This window comes from Hibiscus syriacus, unplaced genomic scaffold (assembly GCF_006381635.1).
Source record: "Hibiscus syriacus cultivar Baekdansim isolate YM2019G1 unplaced genomic scaffold, ASM638163v2 tig00110674_pilon, whole genome shotgun sequence".
NCBI classification, from domain to species: domain Eukaryota; kingdom Viridiplantae; phylum Streptophyta; class Magnoliopsida; order Malvales; family Malvaceae; genus Hibiscus; species Hibiscus syriacus.
The window spans coordinates 803,100-825,372 of record NW_024062819.1 but is presented as its reverse complement, the minus strand read 5'-3'; the positions used below and the strand labels follow the sequence as shown (position 1 = coordinate 825,372).

Here is a 22,273-nt window from a genome sequence, read left to right as displayed (position 1 = left end):
TGGCAATGGAAACCTTTAAAGCCAGGGTACAAAGTCAAACACAATAGCTTTGAGCATTGCTCCCCCCAACAACAATGGCGACTGGTGCAATCTAAGACTTCTTGAGAAGCAAACATAAGAAAAGTAATTCCCTTTTTCTTCAACTTGGTCTTAATAACCAACGTGGCAGGCTCTGGTGATATCGTGAGAGAGGAGGATTTCATTGGTTTTGTTTTTGCATGGTTTTGTTGGAATGAGAATTAAAGTGGTCGTAGGGGGAGGGGCAGGAGGAGGAAGAAGACCTTGACTTTTACAATTGGGTTTTTTGGAATTTTTTTAACCGACAACTCAAAGTTCCTTTAATGGGTTAACAGGGGTTAACTTAATATGGGTTATCAGGGGTTAGCGATTAAGTGATTAAAATTAATCAGATCGATAACGTAAGGGGCAAAAAAACATTTAATTAAAAAACCGAAAAACACACTTAATTAAAAAATCGATGATCAAAATCAGTTAGACCGAAAATAAATAGGACTATTGGTATAATTTACCCAATAATTTTTTTATATTTAATAATTAAAGAAAAATACAAAGATATATTATCTTATATTTATCTTAAACTATTAAGAAAATAAGTAAAATTATTAACATATGAGAATGTCAATGATTAAGAAAAATATGTTATTTTCAAATAATTTTAGTTTAAAAATAGTATTCAATGATTGAGGTTTTTGGGCAATTAGCACATGTATTGGGCTGAGCAGAGCCTTGAAACAAAAAAAGCTCAAATTCAGCTTTTTAATGGTCCAATAATCCAAATTCTAAAATGTTTATCCGCTAACGCACGCAAAATCAATTAGCAAAATGATTTTTTCCCCTTTTTTCCATCACATGGCATGGGCTAAAATGAAAGAAAATTAAAAATTGTAAAGATAAATATGTTTTTTGATAAATCTATATGAATACGAGTAATATCTGTTTAAATATAACTCTCAACAATTTAATAATAAACGTTTATATCCCTAACACATACAATACTCGAATCTAAAATCTCAAGGGATAATAACAAATCCATTAACCGATTGAAATGAATTTTATTGGACCAAAATGAAAAGCTTTAAAAGTCTTATTTCAAAAGAATACGTATGACAATTATTATAGATACATTTTAATACGAATACAAATTCATAAAATTTGATAAGATTTAGGTTCTAATTGATTTCATAGATCACCCTTAAGAAAGGGCCAAAAACTTTAAAAATTCTCTTATTTCTTATATTATGTCATTTTTTTCTTAAGATTTTTTTAAATTTGAATAAAAATTTATGTCATTGTGACACGTTTTTCTTTGCTCTTGTGGCACAATCCTTATGGTTTTTGGTACGTTTTTCGTGTATCTTCACGGTCATTTTGTTGTTCGTACAGACGATATTTTTTTTCCTGATTAGTTTGTTGGTGATCAAGTATAGTCAGATCTTCTCTTTGGTAACAGTTTGTTTGCTGATATAATAAGAATTGTGTAGCGAAGCAGTCTGCCAAATAATTTGGTTTGCTCACCATTGTTTTATCGTTTCGTAAAGTGTATCGTTCGACAGAGATAGAATTTTTATGAAAGTTATTGATTTCTTTTAATGGTAGTCATCATTCTCAAGGGAAGATTTCATTTTTTTTGTATATCTGTGCTTAAATTTTATTTTTGCATGAGTTTTCTGATGACTATTGTCTCCATTTTATTCTTTATTGTCGAGTGTGTTGTGATTTCGATCGCGTCTTCTATTTTTATCAATGAAATTCAGTTCCCATTGTTAAAAGAAAAAAGAAATAAAGGACTAATCATGAGCATTTTTGAAAATATTTCGTCAACAGGAGGATATAGGTTTTAATTAATTAATTTTTTTATTTCTTAATTCAATAGCATGTAATTTAAAAAGGTTTAAATACTAAAAATCCAATTCATATGATGCTTTTATTTATATTTGAATAATTATCCTAAAACCTAATGGCAATCCTATTCAAATTAGTTTGTACAATGAACTGAAATCTTAAATTACTTTATTTTAAAATAATTTTCATTAAATTATATTAGTAATTATCCTAATTAAATATTTTAATTAATTCAGAATTAAATCGTGTATTAAAAGTAATTTTATATATTAAACTTAACATACAATTATTAAAATATATCAAATTTAATATATAATAACTGTATATAGTACATTAAGAATAAATTATTTAACTATTTTTTAAGTAATAATTAATAGTAAAGTAATATGAAGAGATGATTTTTAAACGTATTACTTAGTTAATATTTAAATTATATATTAAACTCATCAAATGATTTTAATAAATAAAGGGTATGTTATTTTCTCTTGAAATCATGAATTCAAACAGCTACATTTGTAAGGTGTGAATGTGTTACCAATAATTAAAAAATATTATGAATAGATATTACCATTATAATCACGCAAACTATTAAACTATCATTAACTAATCTCAATATAGTTAAAGGGTTTGTTGAACCGCTTATTCTTTTATCCTTTCACATGCAAATACCCTGTTTTTAATTTTTATTTTTTCTCTATATAACCCCCCGGGGGGTCCCCGGGGGGGTTACCAAGGAACATTTGAGACACTTGTTGAGCATTCTCCCACATCTTCGGTTCTTTCCTTATTTCCCGATCTTTTTTCTGGCATTCCATTCGGTTTGGTTCAGACAGGAAATGGCCGGGATTGTCGTGATTTTCGATTTCGACAAAACCATCATCGATTGTGACCGCGATAACTGGGTCGTTGACGAGTTGGGTTTCACCCGGTTGTTCAACTGGCTTCTCCCAACCATGCCCTGGAATTTTCTCATGGTAAAACCATGGATAATCATGATTTAAGACAAGTACTTGGATGTTCGGACATGTTGGTGTTTATGTTACGTGGGATGGATTTGCGTTGCAGGACAAGATGATGGAGGAGGTTCATGCGGAAGGGAAGACCATCGGCGACATTGTTGAGGTTCTTAAACGAACTCCGATTCATCCCAGGATCGTCCCCGCCGTTAAATCAGCTTATGCTTTAGGGTACTTCTTCCTCGACTATAAAAACATCATGTAGGAACTTAGAACGGTGATGGATGATGATCGAAAAATTCTTTTTCAGGTGTGAACTTCGGGTTGTTAGCGATGCAAACGTGTTCTTCATCGAGACGATTTTAGAACACCTGGGAATGAGGGAATATTTCTCGGAGATCAACACGAACCCTAGCTTTGTCGACCATGAAGAGAAGCTAAGGATCTTCCCTCACCATGATTTCACCCACAGCTCCCATGGATGCAGCAGCCTCTGTCCTCCAAATATTAAAGGTAAAAAGTGGGATTGAAAATTTTGAGGGTTTCAATTATAAAGGTAACAAGTGAAATTACAAAAATTAAGAGTCTCAATTATAAAAGTAAAAATTTAAAAATTTATTTAATGCCTCGAAACTCGGGTCAATAGTTTAATTCAACCTGAGACCTTTAAGTCAAGCCAATTAAATTTCTCAAAATAGTTGGACTAAGTTATATAGGTATTGGACTTAAGTAAGACTCAATAATTAAAGGTAAGTGATGGTTTTAAGTAGAGGTAAAAAGAAGAGGGACCAAAAGAGTAGTTTATCCATAGTTGGTTTTAAAGATTATAAAACCCCCTTCTTTAGATGGATTTCACGAGAACCCTCCCCGAGAATATATTCTTCCTCTTCTCTTCCCCTTCTTTATTCCTTAGTTCATCATCAAGCAGAAAAATACTGATTCTGTCGAAAGAAACTTTGACTTGAATAAGAATCGAAATCGCGTCGGGTATCATTCTCACAGGTTCTGCCATGCTTCTTAGAGTTGTAGGAACTTTGAAAATGGTTCCAGCATTCATTGGGGCACTTCCAAATAGAACACATCCCAAAAACACAACTGAAGAAACAATGAGTGGTGAGATCCAATAGAAAACAGTGCCGTAAGCCCTTAAAAACTGTTGTTTAGAAGGCCATTTCAACTCATTGTCACGTAGAGATTCGATCAAGCTCTTGAATTTCTCCTCCCAGGACTGCAACTTGATGATCTTCATGCTATTTAATATCTCAGAAGTGGCTCTCAATCTCTCATCTTGTGAGATCATAAATTGAGATTGGTATTTCTGCATGATCTTCGCCAATGGCATATTAAGGAATCCGCATATGACAAGAGGAACTATACCGGCTATAGCACCGACACCGACAACCGAAAAAAGCACTCCAATAGACATGAAAATTTGCAACACGAGACTCCAAGTCAAATGAAACCACCGTGGAAACTCTCCCAATCTATAAGCATCTACAGCTATGTAGTTCACAATCTCCCCGGAAGAATGTCTCCGCCGTCCTAAACACGAAAGCTTCAGCTGCTTCTGATAGACTGCCACCATCAATGCTAATCTCATCCTCATTCCGGACCTCCTCGAAGTGAAAAACCAATACCTCTGTGACAATGACTCGACAACCTAGTAAAATAAGACCCTCCTGCAGGCTTCCCTCTTCCTGGTTCGAATAATTTACGAAAGCATAGATCAATAAAGGAAGGACAACAACTGAAATCGTTCTAAGAACTGCACAAATTGCTATAAAAATGTTTTCCTTAAAATATACTTTTGTTATGGCCCTAAGAACCAAGTTTCTGCTATCATTTGAGCTTTTGTCTCGTATAAGTGTGTCCCATGCATTAGCAAACTTTTGGTATGCCAAATTGGATTCATCTTCTGTACTAAGAAGGGATGTCTTCAAGGGTTAAGGGTCTCAAATAACCTCTGGAAAGTAAAGGATTAATCCAAGAAAATGACAGTTTGCTAAAGAATTTGGTCTCACAAAGTTCTATCTGGTTTTTTTCTTCCTTTTCCTATAATAGATGTTCTGATAGACTCTCATTATCCTTGCCTAAGTCAATGAAGTATCTAAATGCACATAGTAACAGCAAGATGTTCACCGTCCATGGAATGCCGTTGAATATTTCGATCCGGTGAGTTCTAAATAGATCTTCGATATGAAGAACCGAAACCAATAACGCGAACGACGCCCACCATGCTGAGATGTGACTTTTAAGCGGTTTCAATGTTCGAACAAGCAATGAAACTGATAGTGAAATCCAAATTAATCCCCTGACAAGCTCAACCAACCAGCTCAACCTATTAGTTCCCTCATGTCTTGCTATTAGATTCCACAAACCAACACTAAGATACAGTGTACTAACAAGAGCACAACAAATGGAAACAACAATGGACATATTGTCCCTTTTGTTAACAACATTCCGTCGTTTTTCGATGAAACATACGAACAAAAGTAGATAGAAAACAAAGAGGAACACCAGGTTTATGACATCTATGATGGTTCTTTGAATGCAAAAGAACCGAAATCGAGTTTCCCTTCACAAATCAATATAACCCCCTTGCATATCCATCACAAGATTTAGAATCAGCATATTTTCATACTAGAAAATGATTAAAAAAAAGAAAAGAAAAAAAGAACAAAGTTCATACATGAACATTTGGAAGAAAACTTCCAACAGGAAGACACAGAGACAGATTACAAACATAGAAGATACCATCAAAGAACACCTGATGAAATCTTCCAACAAGTTGAAGAAAACTTGCATATCAATGTTTTTCATACCAAGTAAGGTCCACAAAGAAGCCATAGCTGATAGTTCAAAACACTGTGTATTGGCAAAATACACTTCAGCTATTACATAGAAGATACCTGCAGTCTTCTGATTTTTTTTTTTTGGCTGCTTTCACTTCATAGATTTTCTTCAACTTCTGTACTACACGAATATCAATGCACAGAATGTAAGACTAAAATCTTTTTACATGTATAAAAAGAAAGTATTATTTTCATATTTATGTCAAAACTCAACACATATTTATATGAACACAAACTTAGTTTTGGTGTTGAATAAATTCAGTAGCATTTGGCAATTACGACAGCTATCTTTCTCAGAGTCAATGAAGAAATTTACTATGTTAAATCTGTCACCACAAATGTTCTCCACCCTAAATGATTAAAAAACTAATGGTGAGTAATTAAATAAGTAGGAATAGTACAATATATATATATATAGATTACATGCCAGTCTTATTATTTATATTCGATGTTTTTGATATTTATGAAAAATATTATACTCTAGTACAATTCAGCTCATGATTAAATATCCTAATAAAAGCAATAGAATAATGATTTGGACCCAAAGCCCACTGTCCATTCTTTAGTAAGAAAACCATATGAAAACGGGTTTCTTAAAGGCCCTCCAATAAAAATATTGAATAAGAGCTAAGATCCAAATAATTAAGCTGGAGTTTTCATTTCAATATGTGCTGAATGATTGGTCAAAATAATTAAGTGCAGTGCAACTGTAACTTGTGCATGTAACTTGAGGGTAGGGGTTGGAATAGGCCAGGCCGGCCTATAGGGCCTATGGCCTGGCCTGGCCTATTTAATAAAAAGGCTAGGTTAGGCCTTTTTAAAAGCTTATTTAATTAAACAGGCCAAATTTAGGCCTATTAAAAAATCTTATAAGCTTGATAGGCCGGCCTATTTAGTGTGACTACTTTGTAAAATGTACTAAGTTAGAGTGACTTAATAGGGATTTTACTCTAAAATTAATGACTAAATTGAAAATATTAAATGTTTATTGTTAAACAGGCTTTTAAACAGGTCAAGCTTTTAAACATACCAAGCTTTTAAACAGGCCAGGCCAAGCCTAAATAAAAGCCTTTGACAGGCCACAGGCCAGGCTCAGGCCTACAAAAATCATTATAGGCCAGGCCCAGACCTATTAAAGCCTGGCCTGGCCTGGCCTATTCCGACCCCTACTTGAGGGGTAATTGTAGATATGAAATATTATTATCCAACAGACGTAGAATTTTACAAGAGATATGATCTAAAAAGTTATATTAAAATTTAAAAAAATACGAATATCATCAATAAAAAATATAAAAGAAACAATTTATATCAAAATTTTCAAAAAGTACGAATGTACACTCTCTCGGCCCATCCTTTTTCAAAATTTAGAATTTTGTAATGAATTTTGCATAACAAATATAGAATTTTATCTTGAGAAACAAACTCATACAATTACGTATCATAATTTCTCATCTGTATAATAAGCCTTTGCCTGGCATTAATTATATGTACATGTCGCAAGAACCTATTACAAATTGGCCCACCCAGGAGTCTCAATGCATTATTCAGTACCTCGATATAAATAATACACAAGACAGCCACATTTTTCTTGGGATATCTTGTCTTCTTTTAATCTGTCTTTAGCTGATATGTCTGTAATCTTCTCGATAAAAGTAGGAGGAATGGACGCTAAAAAAATAGAGATTTACGGATGATGCCGAATCTGTAATTTTTTTACATTTTGGTACCAAAGTATAAGTAAATGAAAATAGAGTACTAAATTGCATTCAAGATTAGTATTTAACATTCGTTGTATTCAAACCTGCTAGTATATACTAAATTAGCCTCACGCTTTTTATTGGTTGATTTATTAGGCTTCTGATTTCAATTCAAATTCAACTTTAAATCTACTTTTCTGTTCATATTTAATTTTCTTCTTCTGCAGCTTACACTGGATTCTCTCTATGTTCCCTCTCTTTTTAATGCCTTCAATTTAAACTCTACCAACTCCCTCGTATAGTTAATTAGGATTTTAATAGCTGACCCCTTAATCATTCTTCAATTTAGTTAATATGATTTTAAAATAATGTTATTGTATTATGATAATTTATCATCATTTTAACTCGTGAAAATATTACTACATATAAGATTCATTTACTTTAAAATTTTAATTAACAACTTATTTTAATGGTTAAAGGAATCTTTGTTATTTTTAGAGGTCACTGGTTCGAGCACCAGCAACTGCAAGCATGGTGATTGAATGTTATTCGTCAAAAAAAATTTAAATAACAACTTTTAATAGATATAGAAAAAATATAGTTTTCTCTCATTGGTGTGTTGCTCGCCTCTAGATGTGGCAAACGAGTCATTCGGATCAGGTTTGAGTCGGGTCATTTCGGGTCTTGATTAAATTCGGTTTAATTTTGTTCTGGATCGGATCTAGTTTAGGTGTACGGTGAATAGGATCAGATAGGGTATCAGGTTCGGTCAAATTATGGGTTGGTGATTATTGGATCGGTTGTTTTTCGGTTTGGGTTAATATCAGATCGGTTGATTTTTGGGTCTGATTAATACATATCGGTTAGATTTCGGGTTGGGTCAATATCGGATCGGTTGATTTTATGTTTAGGTCGACCTTTAGATTAGGTAAATTTAGGTTGAATTAATTATGAGTCTAATCAAAATCAAATATATATAGAACAATTAATATATACTTGTAAAAATATGTATTCTTATTTGTTAATTTTATCATTTAAGTTTAATTTCAATTCTCAATCATTTAATATTTTAAATTAAACCATCATTTAGAGATGATAAATCGATAATTTGACACAAATACGATCCTATAATACGTGTTAAAATTTGTTATCAAAGTTTTATATTGATCTTGTATGAAAAGTTTATAATGAGAACTATTTGATAAATAAATAATTTTTTATTAAAATTTTTATTTCCAATTATAAATTTAATATTTTTATTAAAATTTTAAAAAATAATATTTAACTTTATTTGTTAAGTTTTAATTGTAACATAAGTAAACTTTATATTATTTTTATTATAAATATAATATTATTTCCTTTGTTTTAGTTATTTTCTATTATTTTTATTATAAATCTACTATTTTTATAACAAGTAAAATAAATAAACTTTATTTATTATTGTTTTCAATCTTACAATTAAATTCTAACTTTGATATTTCTCTTAAACTTTCTATTATTTTATTATAAATCTAATATTTTTAATAAATTATTAATTTTATTTAAATTAATTTAATATTAAAAATAACTTTCATATTTTAATAACTTTTATCAATTGCAATCTGTTCGGATTGCTTTCGGGTCGGGTTAAATTCGGTTTGGGATGCTTTCGGATTGGGTTAAAATTTAATTCAGGTTTCTTTTGGTTCGAGTTGCTTTTGGTTCAGGTTAATTTAGTTTTTGTTCGGGTTAATTTCGGTTCTGCTTGATTTCGATTTTGCTAAATTTTTTATCAGGTATGGTTCAGGTATCGAATCAAATTTGATTATCATATTCGGGTTAATATCAGATATTGGGTCCGGTAAATCAGTTCGGGTAATCAGGTTCGGTCAAGTTTGTCAAGTATACTCATCTATTTTCTTTTTCGTCTTTGTTGATCGAAGACAGCACCAATTTTAATGTTGGTTGCTGACCGCCGACATTCTTTATTGTATTTTTTTTTCTCTATATCATATATTTGTTTTTTTTTTTTCCAATAAGCATGTTAGTGTTGCATGTTTTCATATGCCTTTATGGCACATTTCATTACTATGAGGTAAGTTCAAGGTAATGTTTGTTTAAAGATGACTCGCAATCATTTATCGCCGAACGCTCATAGTCAAGACATTTATAAAATTCGAATTCGATACCTTAAGAAATAATAATTTATTTACCACCGATATTACTTGATTCGTGCTAATATTTAATTATTATTTAAAAAAACTTGCATTTAATATATTTGAATCACACAAAGATCCAATCACGTCACCCAAATCTTTATAGCTAGGGTTTTGGTAAAACTAAAACCAGACAATATCGGGAACCATCTTCCATTACTGCCGAAGAGTCAATTTTTTGTTTTTTTTTTTGTTTTGTTGGATAGGCGAGAAAATGTGTAGGGATTGTTTATGAGCTATCTCTTATGTCATTCCCTCGCATTTTCTTACTTCCTCAACAGAAAATCATTTATCGAAATACTTAGAACCCTACAAGAATTATTATTATTTTATAAATCATAAATCTAATTATAATCCTACTCTTCATCTTCTAAGCCTCCATTAGAGACCTTAATTCCAAGGTTTGGCTTAGTTTTTCAAAAATGGGTTTTTAGAAATCAAGTGTTTTAAGTCATTTTAGGAGAGTGTTTAAGTTGTAGGGTGTGTATCAAAGCTTTATCTAACACCTAGTTAAGTAAGTAATCCATTTTTATACATTGATTAGTTAAAGAGGTTGCAGAGAGAGTTCAAGCCAAGGGAAAAGGAAGATTATATCTCTAGTTGATTCAAGAAGTGTTACAGCATTCAAAGAATCCAAGTAACACGCTATTAGCTTTTCCATACTAGTTGTAGAATCATTTTAAAGAGGTTTAGATTGAAAGTTTAGTTTAAGCATGGTTAGTAGATTTTCATGGTAGATTTTATGTTTTATGTTTTTAGTATGAATTAAAGCCTTATTTATGCTCCCTTAATATCAAATAAGACTTTAAAACGTTTGGGGGCCTCATTAGGGTCTTTGGGTTTGAAAAATATATGTTTTCGTGCTTGTTTTATGGCTTATGCAGGTAAAGTATCGATACCATAGGGATATTTTCGATACTTATTCTTCGTTTTGGGCTAAAAATGAGCTTTCTGGGTAGGAGTATCGAAACTCTTACAAGAGTATCGAAACTTTAGGTCATAGTTTCAAAACTCCCAGAAAGTATCAAAACTAGGCAGAACAGAATGTTTAAAAGTATAGGTACTTATATAAAGTATCGAAACTTTTACAGGAGTATCGATACTCTTCGCTGGTATCGATACTTTCAGTCTGCTTTGGCGGGAAAAGTTAATTTTTAAGGGAATTAGACTCGAGGTAACCCAACACTTTAATATATCATCAAATAAGACTATAAGTGAAACAATATTAATGTTAATTCAAACTTAGAAATCAAATAATTAGGGACAAATAAGACTAGCCTTGTTTGATGCTCGGGAAACGATTTAGACACTCGAGTTCCTTTAGAAAAACTAGTTGAGTCGAAAGTATAGATGCAGTCCAAATATATCCTTAGGTAGGGCGTGTGCTGCAAAATTCTGGGTGAGTCGAAAGTATAGTCGGTTGGGGCATGACACTCACAATGGGTGGGTTAGTCAGGGGTATGGTGTGTGATGCAAAACTCTGGGGGGCATATCTCAGTAGACTAGAAAGGTACGTGAGCTCTGAGATGTAGTAATCTCTCAACCGCACCATTATGTCTACAATCGTGTAGAGAGTGATTATCGCAAGGATATTCACTAAGCAGATCATATCATTAGACTCGATAACTAGCCTTTCAGTGATATGCAATTAGTGTGACATTGTTTCCATGGGTAGGTCAGTAGATTCAATAGGTGAGGAGCAGTAGATAGACCAAAACCCAGTTTAGACCATTGCAGATTCAGAGTACGTCTCAATATTTTTGAAAGGGCATGTATATTTGTAAACTTTATTGTCCAGTTGAGTCGTAGTATTAGTAGAGCAGTCTGTATCATTTTTGGAAAGTGTAAATATTTTAATTTGGAGCTCCTCAGTGTAAATATTTTTCTTTTTTCAATTTATTTTACAGTTGTTTTATAATTAAATAAAGTAAGAAAAAGTTGGTCGACCACTTCGGTGTTTCCGTGTAACACATTAAATCGGTCGACTGTGTGTCGTACTGGTCTAGGGTGTTACATGAAAAGAAAGATGAGAGAATAAAAGAGTAGGAGTGCTCCATCGGTTAACCAAACTGAACCATCCAAAATTCATTAATCGATATTTTTCTAACAGCTAATCGAATCAATTTTTTTTGAATTTTTTAGTTAAACCAAACTAAATTTGATTAGTTGATAGATTAACTGAATTAATGAAATTTATAAGTAATATATATTATATATTTTCGATTTATTCAATTAAAATTAAAGTTTAAACACCCCTATTAGTCATTAGATAAATAATATTATATATATATAATATTAAATAATTAATAATTTTGGTTAATTCGGTTTATTAACCAATTTCAAACCAAATTAACTGATAAATAAGTTTTAAAAAAACTATTAATCGTTAACCGATCGAATCCATAATTAATCGACAGATTAACTGAAAAAATTTTGATTTGACCGATTAATTCAGTTTTAACTGAATTATGAACAGAAAAATAGTGCTCTTAATGGGTCTACAATTATTAAATTTATTTTTATTTTAAATCTTACATTAAATACGATAAATAAATATATATTGCATTTAATTATAACAAATTATATTCGTTTAACTACTTTAGAATTTAGATACTCTTATATTTTATAATTAGTCTAGGTTCAAGTCTTCCTTTGAATATTATATTTTTTATTTCTTTATCATTAATAATATTATATGATAAACCGGAATCGTTGTAATTAATCAATTAAATGAGGTATTTGGTCCAATGACAAAGGCGTTAATTATTGTCCAAATAAACCTAAGTCTAATGGCACAAATACAATTCATTTTTATTTTTTCGATTAAATTAAATAGTAAGACGTGCCATCGTTTGATTAGATAATAAGATTTTGTAATTATATAAGTTAAAATTAATAACCGCGCCAAAAATTTATTTTTAACCTTTAATTTATATATAAAATTTAAATATTTATGGGATAATTATGAAATTGTTCCTTTTATTTTAAAAAATTATACTTTATCCCTCTCAACTTAAAATCTTAGCTCTGTCTAAAAATTGGTTGACCATTGGATAGTTTATTTGTTGAAATTATTGTTAAAAGTTCAAAGTTTGACAACCAACTTTGAAAAAAATAATTTTCAAAGTTTGGTAAATTTTTCTTTGAAAATGGTTTTCAAAGTTTGGTAAATATTTCTTTGAAAAATAGTTTTTCAAAGTTTGGTAGATGTTTGTTGAAAAATGATAATGAGATAATCATAATTAATCCATGTACTTTAGGGTATTTACAAGATTAAGTCCTTAAGCTTCAACTATAAATACCCTAGCTCATTTAGCTTCAAAATCATCTCAAATCATTTATTTATCCCAATACTAGAGAGCTTTCTTGTGAGTAGTGAGTGTTTTGTAAACACCTGTAAAGTTTTCTCTCTTAGTAAAAGATCTATAGTAGTCCGGAGACGTAGGCATAATTGGCTGAACTCCGTTATCAATTTCGGGTATTATTTTTCCGCTTTTATTTCGCATTCTCACTAATCTGGTTATAGGAAAATTACTTGTTTACTTGTCTATTTCCCAACAACTGGTAATCAGAGCTTTTGGTTGTGAATTTTGTCAATTTTTTGCAATGTTACTATTCATGTAAATAATGAATTTTGTGAATAGTAAAATTTTATCAGCGATACGAATTTGTTGACGGAGGTGTTCTAATACACGGCGGTTCGCGAAAATTGTCAGAAACGATCCAAAGAAGCCAGATTCGAGTGGGAGCGATGGCTGCAGACGAAGGGAAGGTGAAAATTGAAAAGTTCGATGGTGTGGACTTTAGCTTTTGAAAGATGCAGATTGAAGATTTTTTGTACCAGAAAAATCTATATCAACCACTCAGGAAAGCAACCAGAGGGCATGAAGAATGAAGATTGGGCTCTTCTCGACAGATAAACCCTCGGAGTTATCCGACTGACGTTATCCCGCAATGTTACTTTCAACATAGCAAAGGAAAAGACCATGGGGGTCTTATGGAAACTCTCTCCAGTATGTATGAGAAGCCATCGGCCTCAAACAAAGTTCATTTGATGAGGCGAATATTCAATTTGCGGATGACGAAAGGGGCATCAGTGGCTCAACACCTAAATGAACTCAACACAATCACAACCCAGTTGAGTTCAGTAGAAATTGAATTCGATGATGAAATTTGAGCTTTAATTCTCTTATCATCTTTACCAGACAGTTGGAATGCTACTGTTACAGCAGTCAACAGCTCGTCAGGAAATAGTAAATTAAAATTCGACAATGTTCGGGATCTGGTATTGAGTGAAGAAATTAGACGGAGAGAATCGGGTGAAGCATCCTCCTCCTCAGCCTTGCGCACGTAGTCCAGAGGGAGAACTTCAGAAAGAAATTCAAATCGTGGCAGATCGAAATCCAGAAGGGGCAAATTAAGAACAAGAAATAAATATTTTACCTGTTATAATTATGGCAAGAATGGTCATTTTAAAAGAGATTGTCGAGCACTGAAGAAAGATATCGGCGCACAGGAATCTGCCAACATGACAGAGGAGACAGGTTATGTCATGATTTTAAGCGTCTACAGTCTGATTGAATCATGGATCTTGGATTCAGGGGCATCTTTCCACTCCACCCCATACCGAGAAATCATGGAGAACTATGTCAGTGGTGATTTTGGGAGGGTTCATCTAGCTGATGATGAAACCTTGAAGATCGTCAAAAAATGAGACATCCGATTAAAGTTGCCAAACCAGACCACCTGGACGCTGAAATGAGTGAGACATATTCATGGCCTCAAAAGAAATTTGATTTCTGTAGGACAACTTGATGGAGAAGGATATAGCACAACCTTTTCAGACTGTGAATGGAAGATTACCAAATGAGCACTCGTCATTGCTCATGGTAAGAAGAATGATACTCTCTATATAACCTCAAATTTAGAGAATATCATTACAGTAGCAGATGCTGATGGAAAATCAAACTTATGGCACCAAAGCCTTGGCCATATGAGCGAGAAAGGGAAGGGAAGCTGACGGATCTAAAGAATGTAGATGTCGAACTATGCGAGGATTGCATCTTTGGCAAACAAAAGAAAGTCAGTTTTGCAAAGATTTGCAAGACACCCAAGGCAGAAAAGTTATAGTTGGTTCATACTGATGTATGGAGACCATTTCCAGTTTCATCTCTTGCAGGCTCGCTATATTATGTCACCTTCATCATTGATTCAACAAGGAAGGTGTGGGTTTATTTTCTGAAGAAGAAATCAGAAGTCTTTGATACATTCAGAAAATAGAAGGTCATGGTAGAAATTGAGACTGGTTTGAAAGTCAAGCGGTTGAGGTCTGATAATGGAGGAGAGTACAGAAATAGAAGATTCAGAGATTTCTACGCAAATAATGGGATCAAGATGGAGACAACAGTTCCCATGACATCGCAGCAAAATGGCGTAGCAGAGCGCATGAACAGAACTCTGAATGAACGTGCCAGAAGCATGAGGATACATGTCGGATTGCCCAAATTTCTATTGTCTGAAGCTATCAACACTACAACTTACCTGATCAACCGTAGGCCCTCAGTTCCCTTGGATGGTGGAATACCAGATGAAGCTTAGAGCAAGAAATAAATAAACCTTTCACACTTAAGAGTGTTTGGTTATATTTCTTATGTACGTATAAATTATGTTGAAAGAAGTAAACTTGATGCCAAGTCCAACAAATGTGTCTTTGTTGGTTATGGTGGTGGTGAGTTCGGTTACACGTTTTGGGACTATGAAAATCGGAAGATCATCAAAAGCAAAGATTTCGTTTTCAATGAGAATGTGATGTACAAAGACAGATCAACCATAGAATCAAGTAGCTCAAACACCGAAGCTGAAACAAAGGAATTTGCTGAGTTTGAGGAGATTTATGGAAATGTTGTTCAGATCAGTCCTGAAGCAGTTCAAGAAGAACCAGGCATGCCGAAACTAAGACGCTCCTCCAGAATTCCTAAACTAACCCAACGTTATTCACCTTCTTTGTACTACTTGTTGATGACTGACAATGGTCAACCAGAGTGCTAAGATGAAGCAATGCAGGTGGAGGATTCAGTCAAGTGAGAGTCTTCCATGAAAGATAAGATGGACTCGCTTATGTCAAATCAAACGTGGAAATTAGTTGAATTACCACCAGGAAAGAAAGCGCTTCGTAACAAGTGGATTTATAGGATCAAAGAAGAGAACGATAGGAGCAAACGCTACAAAGCAAGATTGGTTGTCAAAGGCTTTCAGCAAAAAGAAAGTATTGACTACAATGAAATTTTCTCTCCAGTTGTAAAATTATCTACAATCTGACTGGTGTTGAAAATTGTAGCTGCAGAGAATTTACATCTTGAACAGTTAGATGTAAAGGCAGCTTTCCTTCATAGTGATTTGGAGGAAGAAATCTATATGAGGCAGCCATAAGGCTTCATAGAGGCATGCAAGAAAAACCTAGTATGCAGGTTGAAGAAGAGCTTGTATGGTTTAAAACAAGCTCCTAGACAGTAGTACAAGAAGTTCGATAGTTTCATGGGTAGCAGTGGTTTTACCAGATGCCAAGCAGATCATTGTTGCTACATCAAAAGATTCGACAATAGCTTCATTATTTTATTGTTGTACGTTGATGACATGCTCGTTGCATGCTCAGACATGCAAGAGATTATAAACTTGAAGCAAAAATTGTCGAAGCAGTTTGCTATGAAGGATCTGGGCGCTGCAAAGCATATTCTTGGGATGAGGATCAAGAGAGACACAAAGTCTGGGACTTTGATGTTATCACAGGCTGAGTACATCAACAAAGTACTCTCCAGGTTCAACATGCAAGATGCTAAACCAGTAAGTACACCTTTAGGTGTTCATTTTATACTCTCCAAAGAACATACACCAAAGAAGCAGGAAGAACGTGCACACATGGTGAATGTGTCGTATGTCTCAGCATTTGGAAGTATGATGTATGTCATGGTTTGTACCAGACCAGATATTACTCAAGCAGTGGGAGCTGTTAGCAGGCACATGAATAATCCGGGCAAGGTACAATGGGAAGCAGTCAAATGGATCCTCAGATATCTGCGGTGTACTACAAACAAAGCATTTTGTTTCAAAGGTGAAGATACAATACTGACAGGCTGTGTAGATGCTGACTTAGCCGGAAACGTTGACATCAGAAGGAGTACTACAGGGTATATCTATACTATATGAGGTACTGCAGTGAGTTGGGTTTCTCAACTACAGAAGATTGTTGTTTTCTCCACAACTGAATCAGAATATGTCGCTGTTACGGAAGCCAGTATGGAGATGGTTTGGCTCCAAAATTTATTGGAAGAGTTATGCAAGAAATAAGAAAACAATGTCTTGTATTGCAACAATCAAAGTGTTATCCATCTAGCAAAGAATCCGTATTTTCATTCCAGGACGAAGCACATACAATTGCGATATCATTTTATCCGGTCTCTTTTGGAAGATGGGATTTTGAAACTGTAAAAGATTAGTGGAGCTCAAAATCCGGCAGACATGTTGACAAAGATGGTGACCACGGACAAACTGAAGTTATGTTCAGCTTCAGATGGCATGCTAGAATAACAAGATTAGAAAGGTTGTTGCATTGATCGAGGTGTGAAGACAGATTAAAATCAGTATTCAAGTGAGAGATTGTTGAAAGTATTGTTAAAAGTTCAAAGTTTGGCAAACAACTTTGAAAAAATGATTTTTAAAGTTTGGTAAATGTTTATTTGAAAATGGTTTTTAAAGTTCGGTAAATGTTTATTTGAAAATAGTTTTTTAAAGTTTGGTAGATGTTTGTTGAAAAATGATAATGTGATAATCATAATTAATCCCTGGACTTTATGATATTTACAATATTAAGTCCTTAAGCTTTAACTATAAATACACTAACTCATTTAGCTTCAAAATCATCCCAAATCATTTCTTTCTCCCAATACTATAGAGTTTTCTTGTAAGTAGTGAGTGTTTTGTAAACACCTGTAAAATTTTATCTCTTAGTAAAATATCTACAACAGTCCAGAGACGTAGGCATAATTGGCTGAACTCCGTTATCAATTTCGGGTATTATTTTTTCGCTTTTATTTCACATTCTCATTAATCTGATTATAGAAAAATTACTTGTTTATTCGTTTATTTCCCAATATTATCCAATTAAAAAAAATAAAGTTTAAGTAAACTTGTGTATCATTCCTCGAGCGTAAAAGTTAAAATAGATTAACGAAGTTTGTCCACAACAAAACAAGACAAGTGTATTATTTTAATACATAAAAAAAGATTACGAGTAAATTAAGACCGATTTAAAACAAATATATTAAATTGTACTTACAAGAAGACAATCCTAATTAAAAAACTGTGGTAGAAAGAATATTTAGTCAATTAATCGCGCTGTCATTGTCGTTTATTTCACCAAATCAATTTTGTCCTTTTCACTAATTAATAGTAATTTTTTAATCATTAAAACAATGCACTGTTGCTTATTGAAAAAAATAATTAGTAGGTTCCAAAACGAAAAGAAAATGAGGCTCGGGAGACGCGATACGTGGCACATTGCGCAAGACCACGTCAGCAGCTTTCAAAACGACAGCCTTGGTCACCGCTTTGGACATTTATTATTGTGTAGGTGGTGATGTGTGGAGGATGACGGTGACGTGCGCCGCTGAGGGAGACGGAAGGAAACGTTAGCCCATTGGGGAAAGTGTACCGTGGTGTTGACGGTGACGGGTGAAGGAGATGCGTAACGGCAAGTGGGTGCCACCGTCAGCGGTGAAGATGGGGCCCCCGTGAACTCTTCTGATCTGGTGTAGGTGGGTCCCGCTCCGGCTTGCGGGGTTGGGGCGCATGTGGGTGCGGTGCGGGTTAATTGAAGTTCACGTTTCAGCATTTAATGAAAGGGGTCACTGGTCCAATCCAAAAGAAGAAATGGGATGGGAGAAGACAGGAATGGGCGTGTATTTAGAGATTATTTACGAATTCTGGTTTCTTTAATGTGTGCATCCGATTCATTATATTTTAATATATTAATAATTAATTTATTCATACTTTTTAAATAATCTAAAGATAATCATAGTATAGTATTTATTTAATATTTTCTTAATAGTTGATCATACATATATTATAAATGTAATAATTTAAATTTAGGAAGAATAATCTTTTCTCTTATCGCAAAAAACACTAAAACACCCGTTAAATTCAATTTAATCATAAAATTAAATCAATTAAATCAATTTTTAGAAATTTAAATCAAAATATTTTTTTTGATTAAGCTAAGGTGATTACGAAGTAGTATATGTTCTAAATATTCTCAACCATTTAACAATGAACGCTCATTCTAGGGATGGCAAAAAAACCCGAACCCGACGGGGAAAACCGAAAACCGAATTAAACGGGTCGGGTTCGGGGATAATAAACGGGGACGGGGACGGGGACGGGGAAAACCCATTTATTTTAAACGGGGACGGGGACGGGGACGGGTTTGGTAATCCCCGCCCCGATTACCCGATTACCCGCCCCGATACCCGACCCGATAAATATTAAAAATAATTATTTATATATATATATATATAATATTAATAAATTTAATTTAAATAAAAAATATATATTTAATTTAAATATATATATACCCGGCCCGATTCCCAGCCCAATACCGACCCAATACCCGACCCAATACCTGGCCCAATACCCGTTTAAATAATCGTTTGTGCTAAACGGGGATACCCGTTTCCCCGCGGTTTTCCCCGATTACCCGACGGGGATCCCCGTTTAAATCCCCGCGGTTTTTTAAACGGGGACGGGTACCGGTTTTTTAAACGGGGATGGGGACGGGGGGACCAATACCCGGCCCGAACCCGGCCCGTTGCCATCCCTAGCTCATTCACTCTGTTGCAACCACTTGTGCTTGAACATGTGACTTTGAGAAACAATAACGATTTCTTTAACCACTGAATTAAATTAGTTCATGCTTAAATCAAAATAATTAAATTATATGTGTTTTTATTTTTTATATTTTTTATGTAAACATTTATTATTTATAAATTAAATATGTTTATAAGTAATAATTTTAATCTAATAGCTAAATTGCTTAAAATAAAAAGTCTAAATTATATATATATATATCAAAATTATATGTCTTTTTGTTTTAAGCTTTTAAAATATTTTTTTATCCAAATAAGCTCTTAAATTATTATACATAATCGTTTTGAGTACCTAATTCTTTATCAAAAGAAATCTTTAGATTATATTACTTTGTAAATTACTTTAACAAATACTAAATTTTGTGGGTAATTTCTTTCTTATAGGATTTTGAAAAAAAATATATATTGACCGTATAAAGTCCTTCTATAATTGTTTTTTTATATGAGGTGAACAATATAATGTCAGGGAAGACGACGGGAACACAATGTACCTTTTCCATTATTCACTCAGTTGGAACGTCAAGACTTCCAAAAATAAAAAGGCAAAACATGCATTTCATTCGTCACATCTTCCCGTAGATGCATAGTGCTTCTGGCGATTTTCGACAAGTACTGTAGTAATCATCCCATCTCTAAAAATAATTTCGATGAGACCCTATATAAGCCAAAAAAAAATTAATGCCACATAAGAAATTTTTTACCAAATTTTGTGTGATATGTCAATATTTTATTAGTGAAAAAATAATTATAAAATATAAATTAATTATATTAATTTAAAATTGGTTAAACAACACATTTAGTACCTAAACTATCAGTTTGATCTGTTTTAGTACTAAACTTTCAATTTTTTTGAAAACATACCTAACGTTTAGTTGTCATTTCATTTTAGTACTCCGCCGTTAAAAAATTAACACATTTATTACCTAAACTATTATTTTTTATCCGTTTTAGTACTTAAACTTTTATTTTTTTCTAAAACTAAACGTTAAATTTTGAACAGGACTCTGAAATAAAGCAAAAACTAAAGTTTTTAAAGGTGGGGTACTAAATGAAATAAAAATTAATCTTTATGTATGATTTTGAAAAATTGAAAGTTTAAGTACTAAAACAGACAAAAACTAATCATTTAAGTATTAAACGTGTAATTTACCATTTAAAATTTTATTCTAATAAAAAGTAATTTAAATATAAAAATTTATTAATCAAACTGTAAATAATAATTTGCATATAATTATGGTTTCTTAAAAAAAAGAAAACAGTAGCAGCATAGTTCGGGAAAATGGTAAAAGGTTGAAAGAGGCAGCTGATCGGATGAAAGTGGTCCAGTTTAGTGTAGTCCAGTCCCAGTCCATCCAACTCTGAGTGCGATGTGAGGCCAAGGTCGTCGACAGTACGCACTCCACCGTATGGCAGCCGTCCTCGGCACCTGTGATTGTGCGACAACTCTATTCAATTATTAAATCAATCACCGTTCCACAATTTTCAACATCAAATCCATAGTTTTACGTCAATTACACTCATCTCAAAATTTTAAGGGGTGTTTAGTTCAAGGATTGTGAGATTTCCATGTGATGAGAATTTCACATTCTCATGTTTGGTTAGCTGAGAATCTCATTCTCGGTAATGTTTTATTATTAATAGTAGATTTTTTGGGGTATATTACCGGGAATGTCATTACCTTCTTTCATTTAGGTATTGTAACATTACCGGCGTTTTGAACTAAAATACCCTTAAATTTTTATTTTTTTTTTTTCAAAAATATACCTTTTCTGTCATTGAATAATAAAAATTCTACGAAGGTTAAATTACAAATTTATCCTTAAATTATTTTAGATTTACAAAAAAAAATCTATAATTAAAATTTTATATGAAGTTCAGGGGTAAAAAAAATTTACCCTTTCATTAAACCTTTTTTATATTTTTAATTTTGTAAAAAAAATTATATAAATATTATGAATTTAATTTTTTAAAGAAAATATATAAATATTTTACGATTTGTAATATTATACAAATATATAATAAGTACAATTTTGTCAAATATACATTCGAATAATTTTTTATTCCTTTAACCAAACACGGTAATCTTACATTCATGCTAAACCAACCAAACACAAAATACAACAGTCCCAGTAATCTTATTCCCTGGTAATCTTTTATTCCCACTGATAATCTTACATTCCGTGAACCAAACGCACCCTAAGGGTAAACAATACCAGTGATACTCAACTATAGTCTCTTTTCATTTTGACCATTATTTTTTAAATTTTTATCAATCAAGCCACCCAATTATTTAAATGCCTTTAATTAGATCATTTACCGTTAACATTTAATGAAATTACTGACGTGACTGTTAATAAAAATAGTATAATTACACATTCAATCCTAAATATTTATGTATTATATTAATTTAATCATAATTTTAATTTAATTTAATGAAATGAATGCTCAATTAGATGACACAACTAGATTGGAAGATAATTATTTAATTTTAATTATTTAACTTATTTTATTTCTTGTCCAATCACGTGGCGTGTCACCGTCGCTTAATGCAAAAACATTGTATTTGCAACCTAAGGGAATCGAACCAAAGACCTTTAGGCTGGGCCATCCAATTGGTATATTTTCACAATATTATGTATATAATTTATTACTAATATTGGCAGAGTAAAAATGAAAATTACAGAAAGGGATTTATGTAATACTCATAACTCTTATTCTAATTTAAAATTATTTTTCGATACACACGCACGCACGTACTCACGCGCACGCACACACATACATATATTATACTCG

General features: G+C 32.7%; 1 protein-coding gene and 1 pseudogene across 1 annotated transcript; one reads left to right on the top strand and one right to left on the bottom strand.

The window, feature by feature from the left end:
• Positions 1–2,699: 2,699 nt before the first annotated feature.
• Positions 2,700–3,349, top strand: LOC120137604 (inorganic pyrophosphatase 2-like). Its single transcript, XM_039153314.1, has 3 exons — positions 2,700–2,837; positions 2,929–3,050; positions 3,130–3,349. The coding sequence occupies exons 1-3, from the start codon at positions 2,700–2,702 to the stop codon at positions 3,347–3,349; spliced, it is 480 nt and encodes a 159-aa protein (XP_039009245.1).
• A 311-nt stretch (positions 3,350–3,660) lies between these two features.
• Positions 3,661–18,450, bottom strand: LOC120137603 (annotated as a pseudogene).
• Between the last annotated feature and the right edge of the window lie 3,823 nt (positions 18,451–22,273).